The 25,113-nt window shown below is 36.2% G+C and overlaps 1 protein-coding gene across 1 annotated transcript in view; it reads right to left on the reverse strand.

The window, feature by feature from the left end:
* Nucleotides 1-796: 796 nt before the first annotated feature.
* The window catches only part of Tif-IA (RNA polymerase I-specific transcription initiation factor RRN3 homolog Tif-IA), a 56,070-nt gene continuing 31,753 nt past the window's right edge, over nucleotides 797-25,113 (reverse strand). Inside the window, exons 6-10 of the mRNA XM_081751443.1 lie at nucleotides 23,035-23,187; nucleotides 20,818-21,333; nucleotides 16,323-16,501; nucleotides 9,481-9,742; nucleotides 797-1,045 (exon numbers count right to left, since the gene is read on the reverse strand). Of these exons, the coding sequence (XP_081607569.1) occupies nucleotides 871-1,045; nucleotides 9,481-9,742; nucleotides 16,323-16,501; nucleotides 20,818-21,333; nucleotides 23,035-23,187 (1,285 nt within the window). The 3' untranslated portion in view covers nucleotides 797-870. The remainder of the gene's footprint in view (nucleotides 1,046-9,480; nucleotides 9,743-16,322; nucleotides 16,502-20,817; nucleotides 21,334-23,034; nucleotides 23,188-25,113) is intronic.

Genomic DNA, 25,113 nt, shown 5'->3' on the forward strand with positions numbered 1-25,113 from the left:
TGTGGTTACATTATGGAATTTATTTTATATCTCTCTTTTGATTTGAAGTTCATGCACGTACACACATGCCACTAACAATCCTTCAACTGTGTAACAGCAACCACTCACATCACTCATAGCTTCATAACTGTAATGATCCACGTGACCCTGAAAACAGAAATACCAGACAGTGCTTCAAATAATGTTTCACGATAATTTTCGCCAAATTTTGACGCAACATGCCATAACGGAAAGGTCCCATGATACTTTTTGTAAAATATTTCGAGATTGAGAAAGTGAATCTCCCCGTTTATTTCTTAAGTGTTCCATATTAAACATTCTGCACTTGAAGAGGTTTTGTCTTAGGAAAATTTCGGCTTCGCGAGATTCTGTTCCTCGGGGGGAATTTGGGCGGCGATGTATTGACCGAGAAATTTTGTCCTTTCTAATTCCTCTCTAGCCCTTACTAGGGCATTTCCATTATGCAACACGAAAAAAGTTAAAACTCAATTCGTCATTGTTAAAAGGGATATGTTTCATCATCGTTAGATCTAAATGATTCATATCTCCTTTTAACAATGGCCGATTCAGTCCCTTTCAGTAAAAACTTCGATTCATGGAGGACATATTTCACATTTCCTTCACTTTCTTCGCATGTTCAATTTTACATTAAGTGAGCATATCACCAACAAATACCGTACCGTGAGTTTCCTTGCGAATACATCCGATTCTTCCCATTATTAAATTGAATTATTCTATCATGTAAACTGGGCATTAACATGAGATTGTATGCACAAAGAAAGAAAAAAAAAAAACATTTTTTCCTGAACAACGTATTCCGTTTATTTCAACGTGATAAATAAACAACTCAGATGTAGTTATGACAATATATTATACATGTTTAAACCCCGGTGATGTACTATACGAGAACGCTTCTGCTAACTGCTTTGAAGATGTGGACAGCGGTTCATCGAGGAAGTCATCCTCATCACGTTGACAGTACGTTTCATAGTCCTCCAAGGAATCATCATACTGCCTGTACAATGGAGCGATAACTTTCCCAGATCTGAAAGTAAACAACAAAGTATTGTAATTATATGTAATGTCTACACTTTGAACTCTCGCTTATACTAGGTTTAAGGCTGTTAAATTATAAATAATACACACAGGTCGCGTACACAAAAGTAATGAAGGACGGGACCTATTGTTAACGTGGACTACGAACCATGCTCGGCACTTGAATCCGATGCAGTTTGTGGGTGCACAGACTATTGTTGGTCGATTAAATCTCTCATAGTATAGGTCATTCCTCACCACACTACTTCGCTTTCAAGAGGGCTGGATTACAAGAGCACACCACCAGTCACAGCAAGCGTTGTTATTGTTATTATAATAACAGCAGAAAAGAAAAACAAGCGGACTCACTGCATGACCCAAGAGGAAGAATAATATTTTTACACCAGCACTTTCTAATGCCTGTTATATTATAAATACGATCATCATTATAGATACGATTTATGACTAAATACATAATCGTTATCAATAGATTAACATCTACAAAACTAGATACATACTACGTAAAGCACATTCATAATACTAGAACATCTAAATAGTTTTATTATCTCGATTTAACACTGCTGAACAGTTTGCACATGTAATGACCTAAATGAACTATAGTGGAGTGAAATCAGTAAACAAAAGTAGTAATACAAATGAAGCTATGATTTTATGGACAGACAGTTAACAAAATAATGGAAATACTCATGCACTTTAACCAGGCCTATATTTATATATTGTGCGCCCCTGTGCTCTAAATAATTTGCTGCCGCCCGAGAACGACCAATATTAGTGTTGAATTCATAGTTTTTGGGATCAGTGAGATGAATAGTGACAGTTTTAATCCAACTCAACTTCAAGGGCATACTCCACTCCCCAGGGAGGTGGAGACATTTTAAAAGTAATCGGAAATGACATATATTCGTGTTGAATTCATAGTTTTCGAGGTCGCTGAGTTTAACGGTATCAGTTTTCATGATGTTCAAGTTCATCCTCACCCCTTTGGGTAGGGGTGGGAGAGGATGACTTTTTAAAAATAATCAGATACGCTAGCTAATTAGTAACTACTGTAATTAGAGCGAATTAAACACATTAACATATTTTCTCGCACTTGCGTGGGACTCTGCGGGTTGCTAGTTTTAAATACTACTTTATTGTGAATCTCTGGTTCATGGGGTCCTTCGTTCGATCCCAGCTCGCGTAAAGTGAGCTCTGTGGTGGACAAACACCGTGTACATGGGCTTTCTCGAGGTTATCCCGTTTCATCCCATTTTCTTCATTCCACTATTTCATTCATCCTTATTAGCCCTCCTTTAACCGTGGGACGTAAACCTTTAAGATTTAATTTTATTTTTAAAAATCCAAAATTTTGCTACCCCCAAATTCTGCCGCCCTGTGCTCGAGCACAGAATAGCACTTACCTAAATACGGACCTGACTGTAACATGTAACCTTTAGATGTTAGTATCACTGAGCATTTGTGCACTCAGAGTGTCTATTGAGTTTCAATTTCAAAATTCCAATATATTTCCAGTATATTCAGTATAACTATCAGCAAAATTCCAGCACCTAATACAACGACATTTTAAAAAGTTCTTTAGAAATAATCACACTCTTGATGATTTCAGGTTTGTAATTGTTTTGCCAACAAATGAATATTTTATTTTTAATAAATTTAATTCGCCTTGATTTCTTTGAAATACAAATGATTAAGTATATGTAACTGCTCATGAAAGCGCTGAAATCTTTATACAAGCAATGTGCCACATCTATACCAAGCATTAAAACTGGCTCTTAGTTTCTCATCATTGGACATGCTTTTACTAACTTTACTGGCTAATTTGCAGCCTGTATACTGTACTTGAAGCATTGCATATAATACAATGCATCCATTGTTATTATACGTGAGTTATTGAAAAAAAAAAAAAAAGAAAAGAAAAAAGAAATAAAGGGAAAAAGCGGAAACTGAAAACAGTATTAGTAGAAAGGGGGAAGTTAGTGACTATCTGCAACTCCAAGAGAGATGGCATCATCTCTTAACGCCGGATCATTAGGGAAAATCACAATTTATTATTTCAGTAACTGTACCGTATCACATAAATATTGTTGTTCTATCAAAACACTTTTTTTATGATCTGAAACTTAATTTCACTACTTTCCTTTGACCGACAACCTCATTCATGATTTTCATGGCCCGTAGACACACTGCTCGGAGGCCTAATACAGTAAGCCAAGAGGATTAAGAGGATTACTTGTATTATATAAATGTATTATTAAGTTACATTATAACTTGTATAAATAACTGTGTATTATTCTATTCTACTTTTGGAGTTCAAAAATACAAATAATAATATTTGTATACATTTCATAATTTTCCCAGTATGAGGATCAAAATTCCAGTATATTTTTAATATTTCCAGTATCAAAATTAAATTCCAGTATTTCAAGTATTTCCAGTACAGTAGACACTCTGGCACTGTGACTGTCTTGCAGGCGCGGATCCAAGGGGCGCTATAGGGGCTATAGCCTCCCCCCCCTTGATGCTCAGGTATACACTGGATAAAAGAGTTTCAATCCTGCTTTACACTGGATAAAGATGCAAACTATGGTTTAGCCCCTCCCTTGATCATATCCTGGATCCGCCACTGCTCTCTTGTGTTAGGTATTACGTATTGAATAGTACTAAGGCGGTGGCGTATAGATTCGTATATTGAACAGGCCAAACGTTGGCCACGCAAAATGGGAGACGTCACAAAGGAAACAAATTGCTCGTGCGTACTTAGTTGGAAGTACATGTACCCAAGAAAACTAATAGACAGAAATACAGTCGGTCACAAAAAAAAAATAGCACCACTCAGAGCAACCACAAAGGTTTCATTATATTTACTATTTAAATAAGCCATTCCGTGACATACTGGTATCTACTTGGTGTTTCCAACAACCTTTAAGTTTAGGGAAGATCAGAGCAGTATTTTGCGTTACAGTAGCTCAGATGCTCTCCGTTTGGTGTCTCTGTAGTCAATATGAGTGTGGCTTAAAATGCTCATTTTATTTGCTTTTCTGGAGCGGTGTAAAGTGCAAATTTTAATGAAAATTATGTATTATTGAATGTTCGTTTTGTTTACGTTCTAAACGGAAGTGCTTCACGTATATTATAAGACGCTGAAGAATCTCATTATTCCCTAGAAACTCGAAATATGAGAAAAGTCAGTGATACAAACCTTTGTAAACAAGGACAAATTCTGGCACTGCGAAGTGAGGGATACTCAAATAGACAAATTGCAAAAATTCTAGTTGTACATCATACTATCTTTGGTAGAATAATACAAAAGCAATGAGAGCATAGTATGTCTTCTGCATGAGAACGGTGTGGCAGAAAATGAAAACAGCTGCGAGATTGGATCGAGAGGTTTTTCGCTTGGCTGTATCAGACAGAGCTTCCAGGGCTATGAAATACAGCGATTATTTATTCTAATGCAGGTTACAACATAAGCTGGATGACTGTTGTCAGACGATTTAATGAAAAATGGTTATATAAGAAAACCCTAAGAAAGAACCAACTTTTAACTAATAAACATGTAAACGCTAGAAGAGAGTTCGTGGGTAGATACGGTGCATGGAGTGACGAATAGTGGTGGCACGTAATTCTTCAGTGGAATTAAATTTTGGATGAAAAAAGGAGAACATGTGAAACCAAAGTATGTTTGCAAAAGAAGGAAATTTGATGGAAGTGTCATGTTGTGCGGATGCTTTAGTTCAAATGGACTGGGATGAATTAAAATCTGGAATAAACAAGTTAATGCGGCATATTACATTGACATCCTGAACCGAAAATTACTACTATCATCTGTTGACTATTTCTCAGATCCTAATTCGAGTTGATTTATTTTCCAAGACAACAATGCGCCGTGTCACAGAGCACGGAGTGTAGCGGATTGGTTTCAAAGAATGAATTTCCAAAGATTATGGTGGCCACCAAATTCTCCAGATATGAATTCTACATAGATTCTGTGGCATATTATGTCACAAAAAGGACATGGGAAAATATATCAGTCTAGGAGACAAATCATTGAAGAACTGGCACCTCGAAGTGGATATCACATTAAGTGAAACACTTGTGAACATCATATCCCGTTGGTTTGCAGCATTAAGAGCTGCCCGTGGCGTTGTAACAAAAGACTGAAGTGTCATAAAGATTGTGGTGTAAACAATTTTCTTTTTTCATTGACTTTCAATGATTTACCTACCGTTTAGCGATAAACTTTGCACAAAGAGTGTGATAATAAAAAATATGCATTAAATTTAGTTTCTGGATTATAAGGTCCCTTGATGTATAAAGTAATGTTTATATATGTACTATAGTAGCACAACATTAACCATTGGAGAACTATTAAAAGATCAGTTAAACAGTGTGTGACCAACGAGGTGTATAAAATAGGGCTGGAACTAACAATATAACAGTTTTTTCAAAGTGTGCTATTTTTTTTTCTTTTGTGACAGACTGTAATTCTATTTTTTAAAATAGACAGCTAGAAAGACAGAGTGCGTGGGTTTTCTCGGGGTTCTGATGTTTCCTCTTACTTTCTTCATTTCACCATTTCATTTATTCTTATCTTCAGCGTGGCAAAACTATGGGATTCTAAACTGACTACTGATTTGATTTTAACGATGGCTACCCATATCTACGTGCACGGAAATACGTCCGAAGTTATTTTTTTTTAAAGGTTAAACTTCACATACTTGGGGTATGAAAGGTTATATAAAGCCTAGGGTATTGTTTATGTTTGGAATCAGTTTAACCTCAAATGGAAGATTTTTCGGTTAAACCTCTAAAAATGTAGGCGAGGCTAAAACCTCATATATTCGGGGTGTATAATACTGACTGCTTCGACTACCAGATACATTTATTCATAAACGTAAGTTTCACGTAATCCTCTTTACTATCTTCATAAGAGTTTATTTTGATAACTGTCTTCAGCGCCTGTCCAGATACAGATTCACTATGGTACGACTTCTATTCTTTGAAAGATTTTACCTCAAGTTTATTGATTGGTTGATAACGCTATGAAAAAGCGCAGCAAGCGAATAATTTACTTCGAGCTTTCAATTTGCAAAGAAGGGGAGGCATGGATTTGTAAATGAGAACCTCAAAATTGAGCACAACTTCAAGAGTTTTGTCTTCAATTTTATGCATTATTTTCATAGATATCATATATTTAGATATTTAAGTATTTGTGAAGAGATTTGTACCCCTAAATTTATCATCAGCTACTCTTCTGGTTGTAAATACTTGGTCAGACCAACTTCTGAAATATTTAAGTGCTAATCCTATGATTCACATCTATATGAGTGCAACAACGTTGATACGTAAAGCGGAAATTACAGTTCCTACTTCTGATAAATGATTTTTGTCTTAAGCAATTTCAGCGTTAAAAACTGACCTCCAATTTTACCGCTATACCTAACCTATCGCTATTATTTTTCTTCCAATCTATCTGATGAAGTATTCGCAGAAGAACTTTCATTTCACACACTTCTTATTTCTCAAAATTCCTTTTGCTATCAAGTATCCCCTCACCCTTGTTCATGTAGGATAGAAACAAGAATAAAATAAATAAATTAATAAATAAAGTTAAAAAAACACCAAAGAAATATAAAAGAATGGACTTACCGGTAAAGAGAAGTGAAGATACATGGATATTATGATAAAAAGGCCTTGTGTCCATCTTAAACACCAACTAAATACAACTTTCTTACAAGGCTGTCTATGATCTCTATTATAAATTAACTAGAAATGTTACAGTTTCGGAAGTATATCACTTCCTTCTTCAGACTCAACAAAGAGAATGCAAGAACGTTTAAAACACCATAAAGATGATGTAAGATTGAAGAGAGACACTAATGCCATTTACAAGCACGTCGATGAAACAGGCCACGAAGTAAACTGGGAAGGAGCGAATATATTGGAATATGAAGGGAGACAACTGGTTAGAAAGTGGAAAGAAGCGAAGAGGATAAAAGAAGTTTACGATAAATCTATGAACTGGAATAGTGGTTTGATTATTAATGAAGAGTGGGACATTTTGAATAGAGAAGAAAGGTAGAATATAAGGACAATATAGGGTTAAATTTATTTGTGTGTTTTTTCAATATTCAGGTAGTTAATTAGTATTCAATATTCAGGTAGAAAATTTTAATATTTAGGTAGTTAATTAATATTTATTTTAGTTAATATATGTTAAAAGAAATATAAAGATTTGTTAACAATCTGTTAAGAATTTAAAATGTCACAACAATGAACATATATATTGAATTTTAATGAAAAGTGATTCCTGATTGGTAGAGATAACAAATGATGTAATATTATTTATGATTTCAGTTGGAGTAGTAGTCTGAAGAAGGAAGTGATATACTTCCGAAACTGTAACATTTCTAGTTAATTTATAATAAAGATTATAGACAGCCTTGTAAGAAAGTTGTATTTAGTTTGTGTTGAAGATACATCTACATCGGGAGGTTTTTTCTATGTTATTCAGTCAATATTGGATCTATTTTCTAATTACCGTCTTCCACTCCTTACGTAACTAAGCCTTATACACATTAAGTTTTGGATGTTTTATAAGAATTAACAAATTTTCTAAAACTACTCTTTCTATTTCATTTTTGACTTCAAAAACGCTTGAAGGCGAGTGTTCTGCTTTAGGATTTCTTACGATGTTCTTTGGCACGTATCCCTAAATTTCTCTGATTTCTGGTAAAATACGTGGGTTGTTCAACGAAAGTTTCCGTATGTTGCTAAAGAGTTATTTCTTAAGGTACAGAAAAAAAAATCAAGTTGCGCCAAATGGCATGGTCCTTTCTCACTCTTCAACATACGTAATCTCCAAGGCGGCACAAGTGTTTGTCCTATCGTTCCAAGAGTTTTTGAAACCCATCTGCAAAATACTCGGGGTTCAAAGAATGAAGAACACTTTTCACAGCTGTCTCAACCTTCAAACCATTTTGAAAAGGTTGCTCCTGCAGCACGGACTTCAGCTGAAGAAACAAGGTACGTTATTCGGTGCCAAGTTAGGACTGTAGGGGGTGTGTGGTTACCTATCCTATTTCATTTCTCAAAGTTTATCCTGTGTTTGTGCTGCCGAATGGAAACGAGTACTGTCATCCAGAAGAATGACACCAGCAGAAAGAAGTCCTGGATGTCGGCAGCGAATTGCGTTGGGCAATTTCTCCAATGTTTGGCAATAACGTGCAGCATTGACCGTTTCCCTTTCTTCACCATTTCTTCGGAATCACAAAAGACAGTTACAAGAACCTTACTTGTAGATAGTTAAACCTTGAACTATTTCCTCACAGAAGACGTGGGATGTTTCCATTCCATCGACGTCTGCTTGAATTCTGGAGTGTAGTGATGAACGAAGCTCTCATCGTGAGTCACAATACGGAAGAGAAAGTCGTTCCTTTTATTGTGGTAACGGTATCTGTTCTTTACTATACACCAGCAACACACTTGTTCCACCATGACACATCAGTCATTATAGCCAAGGCATGTTTCTTGCTGCATGACTCATGTTAATCACGCGTCGCGCATTTGCGGTAGCTTGCACGAACATTGCATTGTGTGCTAAATGTAAAGAAAAGATAAGAGAGCATATTGCTACTCTCACGACAATTATCGGGCTCGTACTTTCTCAAAACCTTTTCTTCGAACGACCCACGTAATACATTTCCCATGATAGCCGTTAGATTCGATCTATTTTGTCTTTTCTATATACCGGATGAATCAAACGTCCGGGACCATACGAAAAAGTGGAAAGAGAGGAATGTTGTTGTGTAACATAGTTTTCAACCTAAAATGGTAGAACTTCCCCAATAGCACCAGCCGTTTACGCTTCACACTAGTGATGCTTCCTACGTAAAATGAAAAAGAAACGTTTCCAGTTCAGCAAACTGTTCGAACGGAACACAAGGACATGTAAGAAAAACAGAGAGAGAACCCAGAATACCTCGAATCTGTTTCCCAATAATGCTGTATTGTTACTGTGGCGAAGGCCTAAGGAAATAGCCTGCTGAACTGATTACATTGATTTTTTGTTTAACATATGGTGTCTTACCAGTTCAGAACCTAAACGGCTGAGTGTAGAACCCAAACGGCTGGTGCGACTGAAAAAAAAAAAAAAACACATGTTAGATTGAAAACCCACCTATTTCTAATAACTTTTCATGTTTTCGTATCTTTACTTATAACGGAGTTGACCTATGGCTCCGGGCTTCTGATACACTCGAAAAAGAGGAATCCAAAGGATGAAATAGAAAATAAATTAGAGAACAGCTGAAGCACGTCCAGATAGGATCCAAACACAGAAAGAGAAAATACGTATTTTATTTTGCTATTCAACGTAAACAAAATTCAATATTTACTCTACAATTAGATTCGATCTCTACTTACCTGGGTAGCACGTATGGATCGAAAGGAAAGAACGTTTCCAAGTAGCAATTGCGATAACTCTTTGGATCTTGCAACTCTTCGATTGTGACAACAGGAATACTGCTTCTATTATTATGTTCAATGATGGTATAACAATACGCCAGCTGATAGGTTCGTGTCACAGCAGCGAAGTTTTGAACTACTGCAGGCAGACACACACGAAGCGGATTTAATCTGCAAGTCACTATCTTCGAGAAATTTAGACTTTGAAGAAAATTGAGATCTGAAACATAATAAATGAAGTATATATAAAAAACAATGGCACTTGTGTATATAACAAATTTGTATAATTCGTTTAATATACACATGAAAAAGCATGTATCAGCACTTTCAATCAATTACTGTAATCAATAACTAAGACATACATTCAACTGCTTTTTCAAACTTTTGTCATTGACTAATTATTATTATTACTAGTTCAAACGTCCGTTCTTCGAACAGGGAGAATAGATTTATGGGAAATATTTGGGTTTCCTTTCTCCTTGGGCTATGCATTTCAATGAAGTGGAATGATAAAAATCCATAAGATATTCTACTTTTGGCATATATTTTGAAACACCCTCCCCTCCTCCTTCTACAATATGCTCTTTAACCCTTTCCAGCCCAATGATGCCATTTGGAATCACAAAATTTTTATAATCATAAATCTAATATAAATTCATGCAATTTCCCCATGTAATCATAACACTTTTCTTTCGGGTCAATCTCATAATTTGATATCTCTACTTACTCGCGTTGAAACAAAACCGAGGATCTATGATGTGGCACCATTGCAATAGGAAATACTGTGTACATATGTTTTTCCAAAACACAAAAAAATTCGGGCTGGAAAGGGTTAATCAAAATAACAAAGTGGATAATAACTGTTAGAAAAAATCATTTCAAACGAATCAGCCGATTTCCTGATCCTGAAAAGTATGGGTCTGTCACTAATATTGATAGTTTTCCGTTGTTTCTATATTTCAGTTTTCACCTTTTTCAACCTCCCATGCTGGTGTTTAACTTTCACTTACACAACATTTGAAGTGTCACTATTCATTTTAGTGACAATGAAAACTGTGGATTCGACACTAAGATCGATCGTTTTCAATTATCTTTACGTCATTTCCTTCTTATCCCTCCCCTAGAGGTACCTTACTCCCTCGACTTAGTCTTAAATGTCATCGGAACGGTCATCAATCAATTTAGTGACTCAAAAAACTATGGATTCGATACTAATATTGCTAATTTTAATTATTTTATATGTCATCCTTTGGATGGAGCAGAAACGATAAGATAGCAAGCGGTATTTCTGGAATCGATTTTGAGTTGTAAGAGTAGGTACTATGCTCTCTCTTAACGCTGGAACTACAGATAAAATTTTATACCTTTCAATACCAACCGAGTCCAATGGACCCACGGTGATTTCTTAGCTTTTGTGTAGCCAATAATGTACACTTAAAAAAAAAAAAGAGGGCATTTAAACAGTAAATTGCTACCATTTTACGTTTTATGAACTATATAAAACTTCCCAAAGAATTTTCACAAACTAGCAGTGGTTCTTTCATTTTAGGGAACAAATGAAGTTCATACGGACTTATGTCAGGTGAATAGGGGTGTGCTCTAGAACCTTCCAATCCCATTGTGCAAACAGGTTCTTCAGAGGAACTGCTTTGTGACAACGGGCGTTGTCATTCAAAACAATAGGTGGATCCCTTATGAAGTTGGGTCGTTTCCTGCGCAGTGCAGGACGAAGATCATGTTTCAGGAACCTGTGGCAGTGCACTGCATTTATGGTCTGGTTCAGAGACACCATGCCGTAATATGACACATGTACATCGTGTGCCACTATCTGCACCACCTCCACATTCCCCCCAGGTTACATTTACCTTCACGTCCTCTGAGATCAGATAGATGATGGGTATTACCATTCATTGGATTGGCGCTTAAGTTCTGGCTCATAAGGACGCGCTCATATTTCGTCAAGTGCGATAATCCTGTCCCGGAACACGTGATCTTCTCGTCTGTAATGTGCCAAATGATCACAGGCGACGGTATATCTATGCCATTTTTGAACGCCTATAAGGTGTGCAGTATCCACCGGGATGCAATTTTTCGTAACCAAGGACATTGTGTATTACATTCAATACTGTAGTGGGATATTCCTACCTCGTTAGCCAATTTCTTGCCAGTCCACCTCCTGTCCACATGCAACAAAGATTGAATCAATGCAATGACTGTTTCCGACACCATGTCGACCTCCATCTGGTTCCTGTAGCACACTATTACGTACTGCACCAAACACTGCCACCCAAAGTATCGCAGTCCGATACCGCAATACGTCATTACCGCATGTTTCACGTAATGCAGCGTGACATTCCCTGGCGTCTTTTCCACGCACCACTTCCGATCTTTATCCATGCACGTTGTTCTAACTTGAAAAACATCCCCTTTAGACCGGTATGATTTGACAACCTACATTCAACATACCCCACTATTATCACTACAGAATCTACATTAACGCAGCCACCTGCATTGCATTGTATTGTTCCACACACCCTCTACATGTGTTGCCAACAGTAGCACGAACAAAACTCCTTGCGCGGGGATAAAACAATGTTGCCATAAATTTCTTTCCAGCCCTCGTACTTATTTCTAGCTTCAACATGATAGCTAGGAGAACCTTAAAATGCTAATGCTGCCATTTACAATGGAAAATTTCAACCGAAGCTGAAGTTTGATAAATATATTTGCCCTCAATAAAGGTGAGGGCCCAATGGACCCGCATGGGACTTGATGCTATATATTAGTAAACCTACCACATTACTTACAAAAATAAAATAACATCTAAGCAATTTAAAACAAGAATGCAAACAGATAAAAGTCAGGGAATATCAATACCTGGAAACGCACAGTATCATTATAATCACTGACAAAAGAATCCAATGGACCTACCTGGTAGTCGTAGGATTAATCTTCCGGTTTTAATGTTTATCGCTAAGGAGTAAAAAGGGTAACAGGTAACGAGAAGCTGTCTTCTGCAATCAAGCGTCCCAAGAATGTCTCAATTCTAACATCTCTACTAGAAACCCTTTATTACTCCCAGCAATTATTTCTAATTTCTACAATTTGTGTTTCTATAATATTATCATCTGGAGTCCCATTACATATACGTACAATCAGGCGCGCACCAAACATTTTTGTTGGATGGGATCCAAGTTTATTTTTTTCTGGCGCGGGAGGGGGGGGGGGGGCAATACTACAAGCCACTATGTCTAAGTAGTATTGAACAAGTATGATTCTGCACTCGAAGAAATTGTAAAATACATGCACCTATATTAAAAAAACAACTAGATTGTTTTTATGAGAGAAAGAGTACAGATGAACTGTAATATTAAATTTTCATGCTATATCAATTATTTACCTATTAAACAAGTATAGTTTTATTGAGAAAGTGCACAAATGTATGTTGAATTAGGAAGTTCTGGAGAATATCCGGATCCGGTGGACTTAAAAAATATTTAACACGGCAAAGCAACAAAATGTACTTCATTAAAAGCTAAAGATAAGTTATTCATAATCTATGTGATTATGAGCATTATCATTTTCCGGTAGAAAAAATTCGGGAAAGTCCACAGGAAACACGAAATAATTCATCTCAAAACAGAAACAAGTAACAATACGCACGATTTTTTTTTCTTATCTAGTAGCCTTAACCAGGATGAAGACAGCAGACAATAGATTGCTGAGGTGGATGTGTTGTGTAACAAGGAAGGATAATAATAAGAATACGCGGGGAAAAAGTCATGCAAATGAAGGTGAGCGGATCACGAAGAGGCAGGCCTAAGATAGGTGGCGGAATCCACTGAAGATGTACCTGAGAAAAAAATGGTAGCCGAAATTACTTTAAACATTCCAGAAATTGCTTTCCAGCACGTAGCCTTTGAGGAGCCTGCGTTAGTACACTGTATTTACGGTCTGGTTCAGAAGGACTGCATGCCGTAACATAACACCATGTACATCGTATGCCACTATCTGCATCACCTTCACATTCCCCCCAGATTACACTTACTTTCATCCTGACACAGCTTCTTGGGTTGGGGAGATGATGGGTGGCACCATTCAATGGACTGGGGCTTAAGAGCGCGCCCATATTTCGTCAAGTGCGATAATCCTGTCCAGAAACACGCGACCTTCCCGACTGTAATGTGCAAAATAATCACAGGTTAAGGAGTATCTGTGACATTTTTGAACGCCTGTAAGGTGGTGGGGTATCCACCGGAACTAATTTTTTCGCAACCAAGGACACTGTGCATCACATTCAATAATGTATGGGGATGTTCCTACCTCGTTAGCCAATTCCCCGCCAGTGCACCTCTTGCCCGCATGCAAAAATTGAATCTTTTCAATGACTGTTTCCGACCCCATGTCGACCTCCATCTTGTTCCTGCTGCACATTATCACGTCCTGAACGAAACGCTGCAACCCCCCAAAATATCGCAGTCCGATACTGCAATGCGCCATTACAGCATGCTTCACGAAGTCCAAAGTGACATTCCCTGGCGTTTGCTCCACGAGCCACTTCGATCTTTATCCATGCACGTTCGGTATGACTTGACAACCCACATTCAACATACCCCACTATTATCACTACAGAATCTACATTAACGCAGCCACCTGCATTGTATTGTTCCACACACCCTCTACATGTGTTGCCAACAGTAGCACGAACAAAACTCCTTGCGCAGGGATAAAACAATGTTGCCATAAATTTCTTTCCAGCCCTCGTACTTATTTCTAGCTTCAACATGATAGCTAGGAGAACCTTAAAATGCTAATGCTGCCATTTACAATGGAAAATTTCAACCGAAGCTGAAGTTTGACAAATATGTTTGCACTCAATAAAGGTCAGGGTCCAACGGACCCGCTTGGGACTTGATGCTATAAATCAGTAAACCTACCACATGACTTACAAAAATAAAATAACACCTAAGTAATTTAAAACAAGAATGCAAACAGGAAAAAGTCAGAGAATATCAATACCTGGAAACGCACAGTATCATTATAATTGCTGACAAAAGAATCCATATGGGTTCAATTGACCCACCTGGTAGTCGTAGGATTAATATCGATGTAAGCTCAGGAAACCAAAAATGCATTGTTTCTTTCATGTCTTGTATAGTATGTACGTTATGAACACACAGTTTGAAAATTACGTACCACCAGATGTTCTATGTAATGGCCATATCGTTTAATCTACAACCGTAGTTGCCTTATTCACTCCGATTGCACACACAGAATGTCTGGTGAAATGTGATTACACACATGCCGAATATTTCCTGTAAATACCTTATATCGCGGGATTTCTCAGCACACACTATTTTAGATGGTCCCACAGACAGAACAACGGGTGTAAGGTCTGGTGATCTGGATGGCCATTTCAGGGCATCACAGCGGTTAATCGGGGAATAGTGCATCAAGCTATTGACGCACACTACCGCCATAGTTGGGATGTGCCACGTCACGTTAAAAACAAGAAAGTTGTTATCTGGGCTCAGAAGGGAAGGAAACATGTTCCTGAAAGAGCGTCAGGTATTGTTATGCCTATTGTGTACTGTTGATGAAAAATGCACCAATGATGTGGATGTCCCATATGCCACACATCATTATCTCTGCTGGACTATGCTCCTTACCTGAGTCAATCCAGTTCCGGTTCACTGTTATACCATTAGCAACAATTTGTCATCTGACCTTCCCATTCAAACAAAAGTAGGCCTCGTCCCTGAACAGTATACTAAGGGTAGACGAGGGATTTAGTTTATGTTGGTTCGTAATCCATGTACATCTGTCGATTTGGATCATCCTTATTTATGTTGCATATGCAGGTTATAAAGATGCCAGCGAATGTATGCAATATTCGGACAATGGAGGACTGGTTGACACCACTTCCCAGTGAGAAATTACGGGTCTTGCGTCTGGGACTCTTCACAACTGATTCTAGAACCGTCGTTGGAGTCTCATCATTGGTAGGTCTTTTGTCGTCCACTACGTGCCCTATCTTCCACAGTGCCACTTTCTCGGAATTTGGCGTGTGTGATACTGTAGGTCTGATAGGGTACTGTCTGTTTGCAGTCCTTCGCAATGTTACTAGAACTACGATCCCCTGATTTTAGTTTATTTTTGTCCTTAGTATGTATGAGAACTCCTTATTTGACTGTTTTTTTTTTTTTTTTTTGTCAGGTATTAGGATGACTTCTATTCCTTTGACAAAGGCATCTGAGATAATCTGCAAAAATAAGATATTCTACCAGTAACAATGAAACTTTTAGTGTTCATAACGTGTAACCCATAAAAGAAACACAAGAAACAAATATACCCTTGGATTCCTGAATTATGCCCATATTACGTGATATGCGACAACATAGCCTCCTTCCCGTTTGAAATTTCGAATTTGACTGCTATGATCGCCATGTACCCTTGGAAACTGTGGATCTCTTTAACTACCATCTCCTATTAATAGATTTTACATTTTTCCTCGTTGTTTTGAAAATTAAGGAGTGTCCAAAATCTTTTTGATTCACCCTATGCATTTATGTATACGTCTTAGATATGCCTGTTTTGACCTGGAGCGCGGATGAAAAGTTATGAACTCACTAAGGGCAGCTTGAACTTAAAAAACAAAACAAAAAAGTAGGAAACTCTGCCATACGTATTTACAAACCGAAGGGATTCTTTTCACGACACACAACAATATTTTAAATCTGAACACACGTACACGAGCATATTACATATTATATCCATATATAACACCATTAATACATTACCTTCCTTTTTGTTTGCTAAATCGCGGTGTCGAAACGCCACAACATAAAACAAAGCTTGGCAAAGAGAGTAAAATGCTCCATGTACCCGAATATCGGATTTCACACATCCAAGTCCATCTTGAGTCTCAATGTATGAATGTATCCATTGGGCCATTTGAAACAAAGAAGTTTTGACTAATCTGTGAAAATAAGAAAGATATTTCAAACACTGTTAAATCTAAATAGTACTTTACAACAAAATAAAGAAAATCTAATTTCTATTTATTGTTAAGCAAAATTTAAAACCGGAGAAATTGTATTCAAAAATGATACGCATTATCTATTCCATTGAAATGAAACACGTGGGGAGATTGATAAACTTCTGCTCTCGTATGGAAATGGCTGTGCTGTGTAAATGAAATTTACGTAGTAAATGTGCAATTTTTGTGTCTATAAACAAGTATGGAGTCTGGAATGAGTGAAAGTGTCGAACTGTGCTCACATCTTTTCAGAAACAGCAAAGAGTTGATTGTGCATCCGAAGTACTGGCCCTCTGTATGACCATGGATGAGTGCTGGGCACATTACCACGATCCAGAGACTAAAGTTATAAATAAATAGTGTACGGATTTCTACTTTCCCCACCCAAAAAGACCCATCTGCAGCCTTCTGTCTAGGAAGTCATGTTTTCGGTTTTCTAAGCATAATTATCAGATTACCTAACTTATTGTCAAAGCATAATTCGAACATATTTACAGGGAATCTGCTGCAAAAACTTGGATAATGCTGTCTAAAGGTAAAACGTCATGACATACTCAGAAAATATATCCTATTGTTAAGCTGAAATGTACCCGCCCACAATGTCCAGGAAACAATGAATGCTGTACAAAAACTCGGTTACCAGATATTTTCCCAGCCGCCATATTCCTATTACTGCGCTGCCGGACATCATCTCATTTCTAAAAATGAACGGAAGGCGAATTTCCTTCATATACTGAGGTCATTTCCACTGTCAAGCAATGATTTTCAAGGCAAAGTGATAGTCTACAGAGAATAGCTGTAGAAGCTGAAAGACCATTTAGAGAAATGTGTTACATTGTAGGATGACTATGTGGAAAAGAACAAATAACATGAGTCAGTTTCAAACTTCTAACTATATTCTCTCTATGTGAGGGCAAAAATTTATTAATTGTCCCTCGTATAACAATCTATCTATTAAAATGCTACAATAGCAACTAAGAGCGCCTGAGGTCCAACCTATAAGTTTAGCTTTCAAGTCTTTCATTTACGGCTATGTGTGATTTCACGTTTAACAGAGACAAACATTTTAAGTACTTGTACTTTAAATAGTTTAAATTAGTTAACTATATCTTTTTCATAAAGTTTATGATATACAATTATTGTTCAAAGCCTTTGTATTTTAATAAGCCTTCTCTAAAATCAATGCATGTGATTGTGCTTCCATCTTCCGAGTTCTTTTAAACTATATGTTGAGGACGTTTATATGTTTGTGGTCAATCCTTTCGACAATGAGATCTCGGAAACTACAGACTCTAGAAAGATGACGTTTTCACTGATCGATTGGAAATTTTGCGTAGATTGTCCAGTTCTAATTGAATATTTAAGAAAAACTTGACCATTATTTCTTTATTACATTTTTTAAGGGTACTCTGGAAGCGTTTAAAAAAAATAAAAAAACTAAAGCATCATATCCTATGCGTTATACATTCCACCACCACATTGTTGTATATTAGGGTTGTATGTGTCTCAGGCGTTTGTTTCATGGCCAAATAATAATGAAAAACGAAGGATAACCATTTCTCCAGTCTAAGTTGAATCTTTATTGTTTGGAGTGTTTTGCCCAATGAACATATATCACTGACATTATAATTAATTGTGTGTATAATGTATTTGCTTACTACATACTGCATGCAAGAAGAAAGAAAACATGATCATATATTAATTAAAAACTCCAACCGGAAGTAGGCTCAAATCTTGCAAACTGTGGGAGATATTGGAAAAGTAATCGAAATAAAATCTCCCCTTTGCGGATCTCGTGTCGATTTTTATCAAGACGTCTTTCACTTGTGTCTATAAAGGGACATTAACAGATGTGAGGAATAACAAGGAGATTCATGCTCATATGTGAATGATGCGCTGTGTAGAGAGCGCAGATTCAGCTAGCACAAACTTAGAATGTACTACTTTCCAAGCTATTTTTCCTTAAATATATATATTCTTTTAAATTCTAGAGAATACAAAAGTACGCGTTACGTATTCGTAAACTAAAACTGCACAACTATACATATCCAATTACAAAGCAAGTTTAAAAATTTGAATTCCAAGCAAAACAAAACGTTCTACGAATTTCAGACAAATAAGGGGCGGATTTTAAATAATAGTTGTCAGTTTCAAGTTTAAAGTCGCATAATTTTTGATTAGATGAAATTTAACGTCACTTTCAACAACGAACTTATATACAACTACTTAAAATTTGAACGATTACTCGGGTCTTCTTTAATCAAAGATTAGTATACCCTCCACTCCGACCCGAAACCACGACCAAGTGCACAGTAAACAAATTAATTAGCTACTTGGCCATTTTTTTTTTTTTTTTTTTTTTTTTTTAAATAAGAGTTTCAACATTCAGAGAACATCTCGATATTCGAGAATTCTATTAGGGAAATGTATATTTTATAGTTAGAAAAATATTTACAAGTTGGACCTGCACACGATTATAATCAATAAATATGAATCCACAAAGCTATTTACCCGTAATGTTGCTGTCTGGTAATGGAAGGTCAAGTGGGTTCGAGTCCAGGTTATGACAAAAATTTCGACTGACGTTTTCTAAGCTGATTTTAAGCCACATCAAACACAGCCCGAAATGATATCTTACACATAAAATGCTTTTATCTATTTCTTTCCCAAAAAGAACTGTCATGTACAAATGCAAATAATATTACAAGGTACGTTGCAATAACGTCACATTCATTAGAAGCTAAGATTACTACGAAACTTATAGCAATATAAACCTAAAACTACTTCACATCAATAAGTTTTTCATCTCAAATTATCGCAAGATTATCATCCTCACTAAATAATCCTGTACATTTTTATTTATTTATTTATACATATTTCTGGGCATTACCGGCTTCTATGGCCTTAAGCCCGTCACGTCTGAGAGATGATGTACCTCGGCGAGTACGTTATGAGTGGAAAGGTTAAGGAAGGAAGCGGCTTGGGACTTGTATGTTAAGTATCATCCCGGTACTTGCCTAGTGTGAATGATGAAAACGAAGAAAAAACCTCACTCAAGGCGGATGGCCTGTAAAAACTGTTACTGAGTATATTGTACATCTGTTATTCTTACGAAGGCACTACATAATTAACATTATTATTATATTCTTATAGTATTTACTTTGTTGCGAACAATTTGGAAAGGTCATGAGGTAGCATAAGAACATGTTAATTTCTATTTTTGAACGTACAAGACTTCAAGATACTGAACTCCAACCAAACCTTCATTAAGACTTCAATCCACAATTCTCAGTTCACTACACGAAAGCCTTTTCTACATCAATAAACAGAACATTCAAGTCCCTTCTTTTCTTCCATAATACTGTCACAGATTATTCTTACCAAAGTTAATAGCATTTGTGACCTTATCCTTCCCATAACTGTTCCTCCTCAATTCAATATGAAGCCTATTAAATCAAGTAACTACTTTCTCATTTGTTCTTTCATACAGGCTTCTGTTCCGTATTCGAGTACAAGTTTTGCAGACTACTAGTTCCCTGTTGTGCATGGTCTTGGGTTTCTTCTTTTCAGCCAACGTACCACTGACGTCTTCAAGAAATCTTTCGGCCATTCTCTAGTTTAATTAATTTCACTACAGAATTGGAATAATTCTTTCTTGCCCCTCTTCCCCATATTCCTGATGAGTTCGACTGGTTTATTATTTATACTAATTGTCTTGCCATTTACTCAGATACAGCTTTTGAAAACTGAACCAGAAGTGGGAGCACGGTGACTCAATGGTTGGTTGGTCATCTCTAGTGAGAGGGGAGAGGGACACCCTTGGACACACGAGTTAGTAGTGGATAAAGCAGTGTTCGTGGGTTTTCTCGGAAATCTTCCGTTCCCTTCTACATCATCATTCCACCAATTCTTTCAAACATTACTTTCATTATTCATTCGTTTCCTTTAGACTACGTGACATAACGTGGGACGTAAAACAAAGATTTCAAACTCGTTCCGAAATATAGTAAAGTCTTCTGTATTTTCTTCAACTGCTAGGTTACGCGGTCTATCCCTACTCTTATACAATCCCCAATCTATTCTTCCGATCTTCCTTCGAATTCGTTCTGGTCGCTACCTTCTCATTCTTATTTTCTACTCCCATAGTAATAACTAGCTTGTTTCCTCCAAATTATCCTATCAAAACTGAATTCTAGTTTAAAACTACTACATACTAATTTATTTTCACGGTTTAGTTTTAATTTCATCATACTTACTTTAGAGGAATATAATTAGCTCTCGCCAAAAAACCAGCCATGTAATTAGCACAGCTCTGACGTATTCCTGATACTATGTTTGGATTTGAAAACTTAGTCCACAAGGAGGACATGAACGCCTCACATAAACACACTCTAAAGCTACATAAATATAGTACTAAGAACTGTACATAACAGGTTGCCTGCACTGGTAAAATAACAGTTTTAAACACCTCTATGAAATCTTTGTAAAACAACCTCGTCCTTTCTAGATCAAATTCATCTTCGTTATGACACTCAGAGTACACGTAAGATAACATGCGTTGCATCAGGTGATCCAATGTATTTGCTACTGGATGTTTAATTGCAAATTCTTGCAGACTTGAAATTTCCGTTCCACACGTAGAGGGCGCCATTTCCATATCTTGTTCCATTGAAAATGTGTCTTCAGTTACACTCTTTTCGTACTCTTCTTCCATCTCTTCCTCTATGCTCTCTACTTCTGACCTTGGAGCATTCAGATCCAAAGTTGTTAGCCTAGAAATAAAATAATAAAAAAAAGTAACACTTACACTGACTGCAAGAACAGTAATAACAGATAATGATTACCTATTTTCTTCTTAAATAAGGGATATTTTATTACGATATTATGACTATTATGAATTAAAAACAAATGCTTTGAGTTTTCAAATATTTTATTACCCAAAATAGCCATAAAATTATTGCAGAGTTCTTATATACAACTGCTAATTTGGCAGAAGCTTGAACTTTGAAATTTTCCCTACATAATCTACAAATTCTCTGCATTGTAGTCAAAATTAATAATGATTGGTAATTCAGATTTCATTAAATCTGAACTACTTTAGTCCCTATCATCTATTTTTGTTCATAAAAGAAAAAATGTTTTCTGTGTGAACATTAGACACTAAGTTTTGTGTGAGCATTAGACACTAGAATACTCAAAACAAAAATAAAATTTTCATCCAGCGCGTACTACTGATTAAAGAAGATAAATTTTACAACCATATAACACGATTGCACACTGCAAATAGTAAAGAAACAGCCTCTGGACTACGCAGGCCAAAACTGGAAGCAGAAGTTGTGATCGTACCAATTGATTTTAATGTGGTATCGATAGTCGCATTGGATCACTTATGGTGATCTCAACATTAAAATATATTTCAATGTGTAAGAATTACTAGAATAATTTCTTTTAAATTACCCGGCGGCTTTAAATAAAATTTTACTTTTTTTCTTTCTTTTAATACGAGTGTTGTGAGCTTCCGGATTAAATCAAATAGGAAGACGAAAAAAAGTTAAATTTAACCAAACACGAAAATATTGGTAATCCTAACGATATCCTACTTTTTAAAGGGCAACAAAAGTTAATATGAATTTTGAAAAAATCATCTCCGTAAGAGTACTATTTTAGCTTTAATGAATTACTGCAGAAATAAAATAAAATAAATAAATAATAAAAAATAAAAGTTAACAAATAGTATATTGATAGACAGAAGAGTTCACTGCAAGAAACTCTCAATTAAGTCCCTAGTCTCAAATATACAACTAGCCTTAACGTCTACTATATTCTTTCCGTTTCACTTCGATTATTTACGGAACACACCAATTAATTATTCTTACAGTGGCTTGGTGCGAGTAAGTGGTAGTACTACTTTCTTTTAAAAATAATTCTTTTAATTTAAATGTTACTTTTAGTTATAACCTTTATGTAATTCATACACAATTTTGCTAGTTAAAATATTCATGTGCTCAAGACAAACGCTTAATCATACTATATTAGACAATATAAGAAGAACTTGTTCCATCAAGGATGAAATAGAAGGTATGGAAAAGATAAAAGGAAAAGGTAAAGGTAGAATGAAAAAAAGGGAAGAAAAATTTACAAACAATACTAAAAACTTCAAGAATAAGTAAACCATCGGAGGACGAAAAGCTCAACATAGTTTTTTTTTCTTTCTTTCTTGTTGTTTTTATAAATAGACCCAGACACTTGTCTCATAACTAGGAACGAACCTGGAAGCACTAAACACAAATTTTAGATGGTTTGCAGCTAAATGTAATGTATAACAAATAAATAAATTTAAAAATCACTCGTGATTCATTTTCATCTCGGGCATTTTCAGACATATTTCAATTAATAAATACAAAAATATATTCAAATAAGCAAAACCGTCAGCAAATAAACTACATGCAATTAAACTATTTAGAATAACTTACTGGTCAGCAATTATCTGTAAAACTTCCAGTTTATGTTGTGGCTGGTATCGCAAAATCCACAGAAGATTGTACAGATAGGAATCCTGTTCATACACAGAGCGCTTGAAATAGGGATAATTCTTTCCTATCAAATGCGGAAGGATATCCTGAGTCCTGTCAAGAATAATAATAATAAAATAACATATCCTGTCTCGATTTAAGGTACACCGAATCAAAGGTTATAGACACAATGAAAGGTGTAAACCTTGTTACTATGCTAAAACGTAAGAATTGCACGTTTTCATCGTATCTACATTCCTCTTGACTCAGAGACCTCCAGACTTAAAAAAAACTTACGAGACACATACAGGAATATACTACAAAACATTAAGTTCTACTAGATTTACTGAATCTGTAACTGGACTGAGCATGGAAGGCTGATCCACATTTATAGAAACAAGTTTGCACTATCCCTATGGACGCTGTAATCGCAATGTGCAAAACCAAAGCTCAGAGAAAGATGTCTATATTAGAGTGTATGCAGATATCTTTCTCTGCAAACACTGAGGACGAACATTGCCTATACGTGGTAGGGTGGTGCCACCTACGAACTTACGTTGTTTAAAGCGATCTATCGAACCTTGTAATATTGCAAGGTAATTGGAACTGTTAACACTAATTGTGATTGTGTATAAAAGTGTTTCATTTTTGTGTCGTGAAGATCAAATAGTTAAAAGTTATAATATGTGTGAGTTTGTATAAGGAACCAGGATTAAATTCTAGTGTGTTAATATTCACTCATTCTTTATATATATATAAAATGGTAATTTGATCGAACGTTGTGGTGAGTATTGGTCGTCCACTTGGGATATGACTGACTCCTATTCTATTTTATCTTGTTAATATTTGTGCTAATTGGTTAAGTATCCTAATTCGAACTAACCTTCTGCTTCGAAATTTAAACTTAAAAATTAATCTAAATTATATATTCAATGGTAAAATTTTATGTTAAGATACTCCACCTTCCGACATTCAAACAGTGATTGAATGGAACACTTAATTAAAGGAATCATTTTTCTCTTTGTTGTTAATTATTTATATATGTTATTTGTTTATTATTTTGTCATAATAAATTTACATGTTTGTTGAAACTAATTCCTTCCAATTTACAAAATTAAAACTCCTTCACCTAAATATGAACTCCGTAACCACTCGGAAATGCAGTGTACTTATCAATCCTTTGATATGATTGCCGCAAGAGGAGGAAGTCACAGCCTATTTGAACACAGCGTACGGTAATCAAAAAAACAATGCTCTTCGCCGGTTTAACTATATTGAAGAAGAGTATCAGCAACGACCAAACCTAATAATGTATCACCGCAGCAAGCAAGTTGGTCTACAGTGGAAGACGAGAAAACACCCAACGGATAGCCCAAGCAAACAGCGAACGTGGTCCAGCAAATGCATCTGCTGGTTAACAGGAAAAATCCATTTACTTAACAGGAATTGCCAGGAATGTGGGAACCCAAAACGACAATGCAAAATATCATTAGCCCTGATTTACAGCCCAAAACAGAATATAAGAAACGTGTTCATTCTTTCAGAGCAATACAGCCAAGAATACAGATGCACTATACGCGAATGTGTAACCGGTATTTATCGGGTGAAAAATGGCAATACGTTGTAACACTGGATGAGTCCTGAATATACTTGTAAATATCCAAGCAGGTTCGTCCATACGGCGAAATATTTTCATGCGCATTTGTGGAAGTGGCAGGTTTAGGCAAGCATTCGCCGCATTGATTTGCACCAAATTTCTAAACAAATGCAGCATACTATCGACAGTATTGTAGCAGATACATCTGTTCTTTATATGATGATTAAGCGTCGAAGGTTTACGTCCCTCAGACAAAGCGCCCAGTCACACAGCTTTAACAACTATGGTCATCAGATTTTTGGGCTGTATCGTGGAATCGGATATGTCAAAGGAAGTGTGCCAGAAAAAGTCAATAACAACCCCCTCTAACGGAAGTTTCGGTGTAGAGCTACTGTTTAAAGTCAGAAGCGCCATACAGAACAATATCGCTGGTAGAAATATAG

Source organism: Thermobia domestica, chromosome 3 (genome assembly GCF_964235325.1).
Source record: "Thermobia domestica chromosome 3, izTheDome1.hap1.1, whole genome shotgun sequence".
Lineage (NCBI taxonomy): Eukaryota > Metazoa > Arthropoda > Insecta > Zygentoma > Lepismatidae > Thermobia > Thermobia domestica.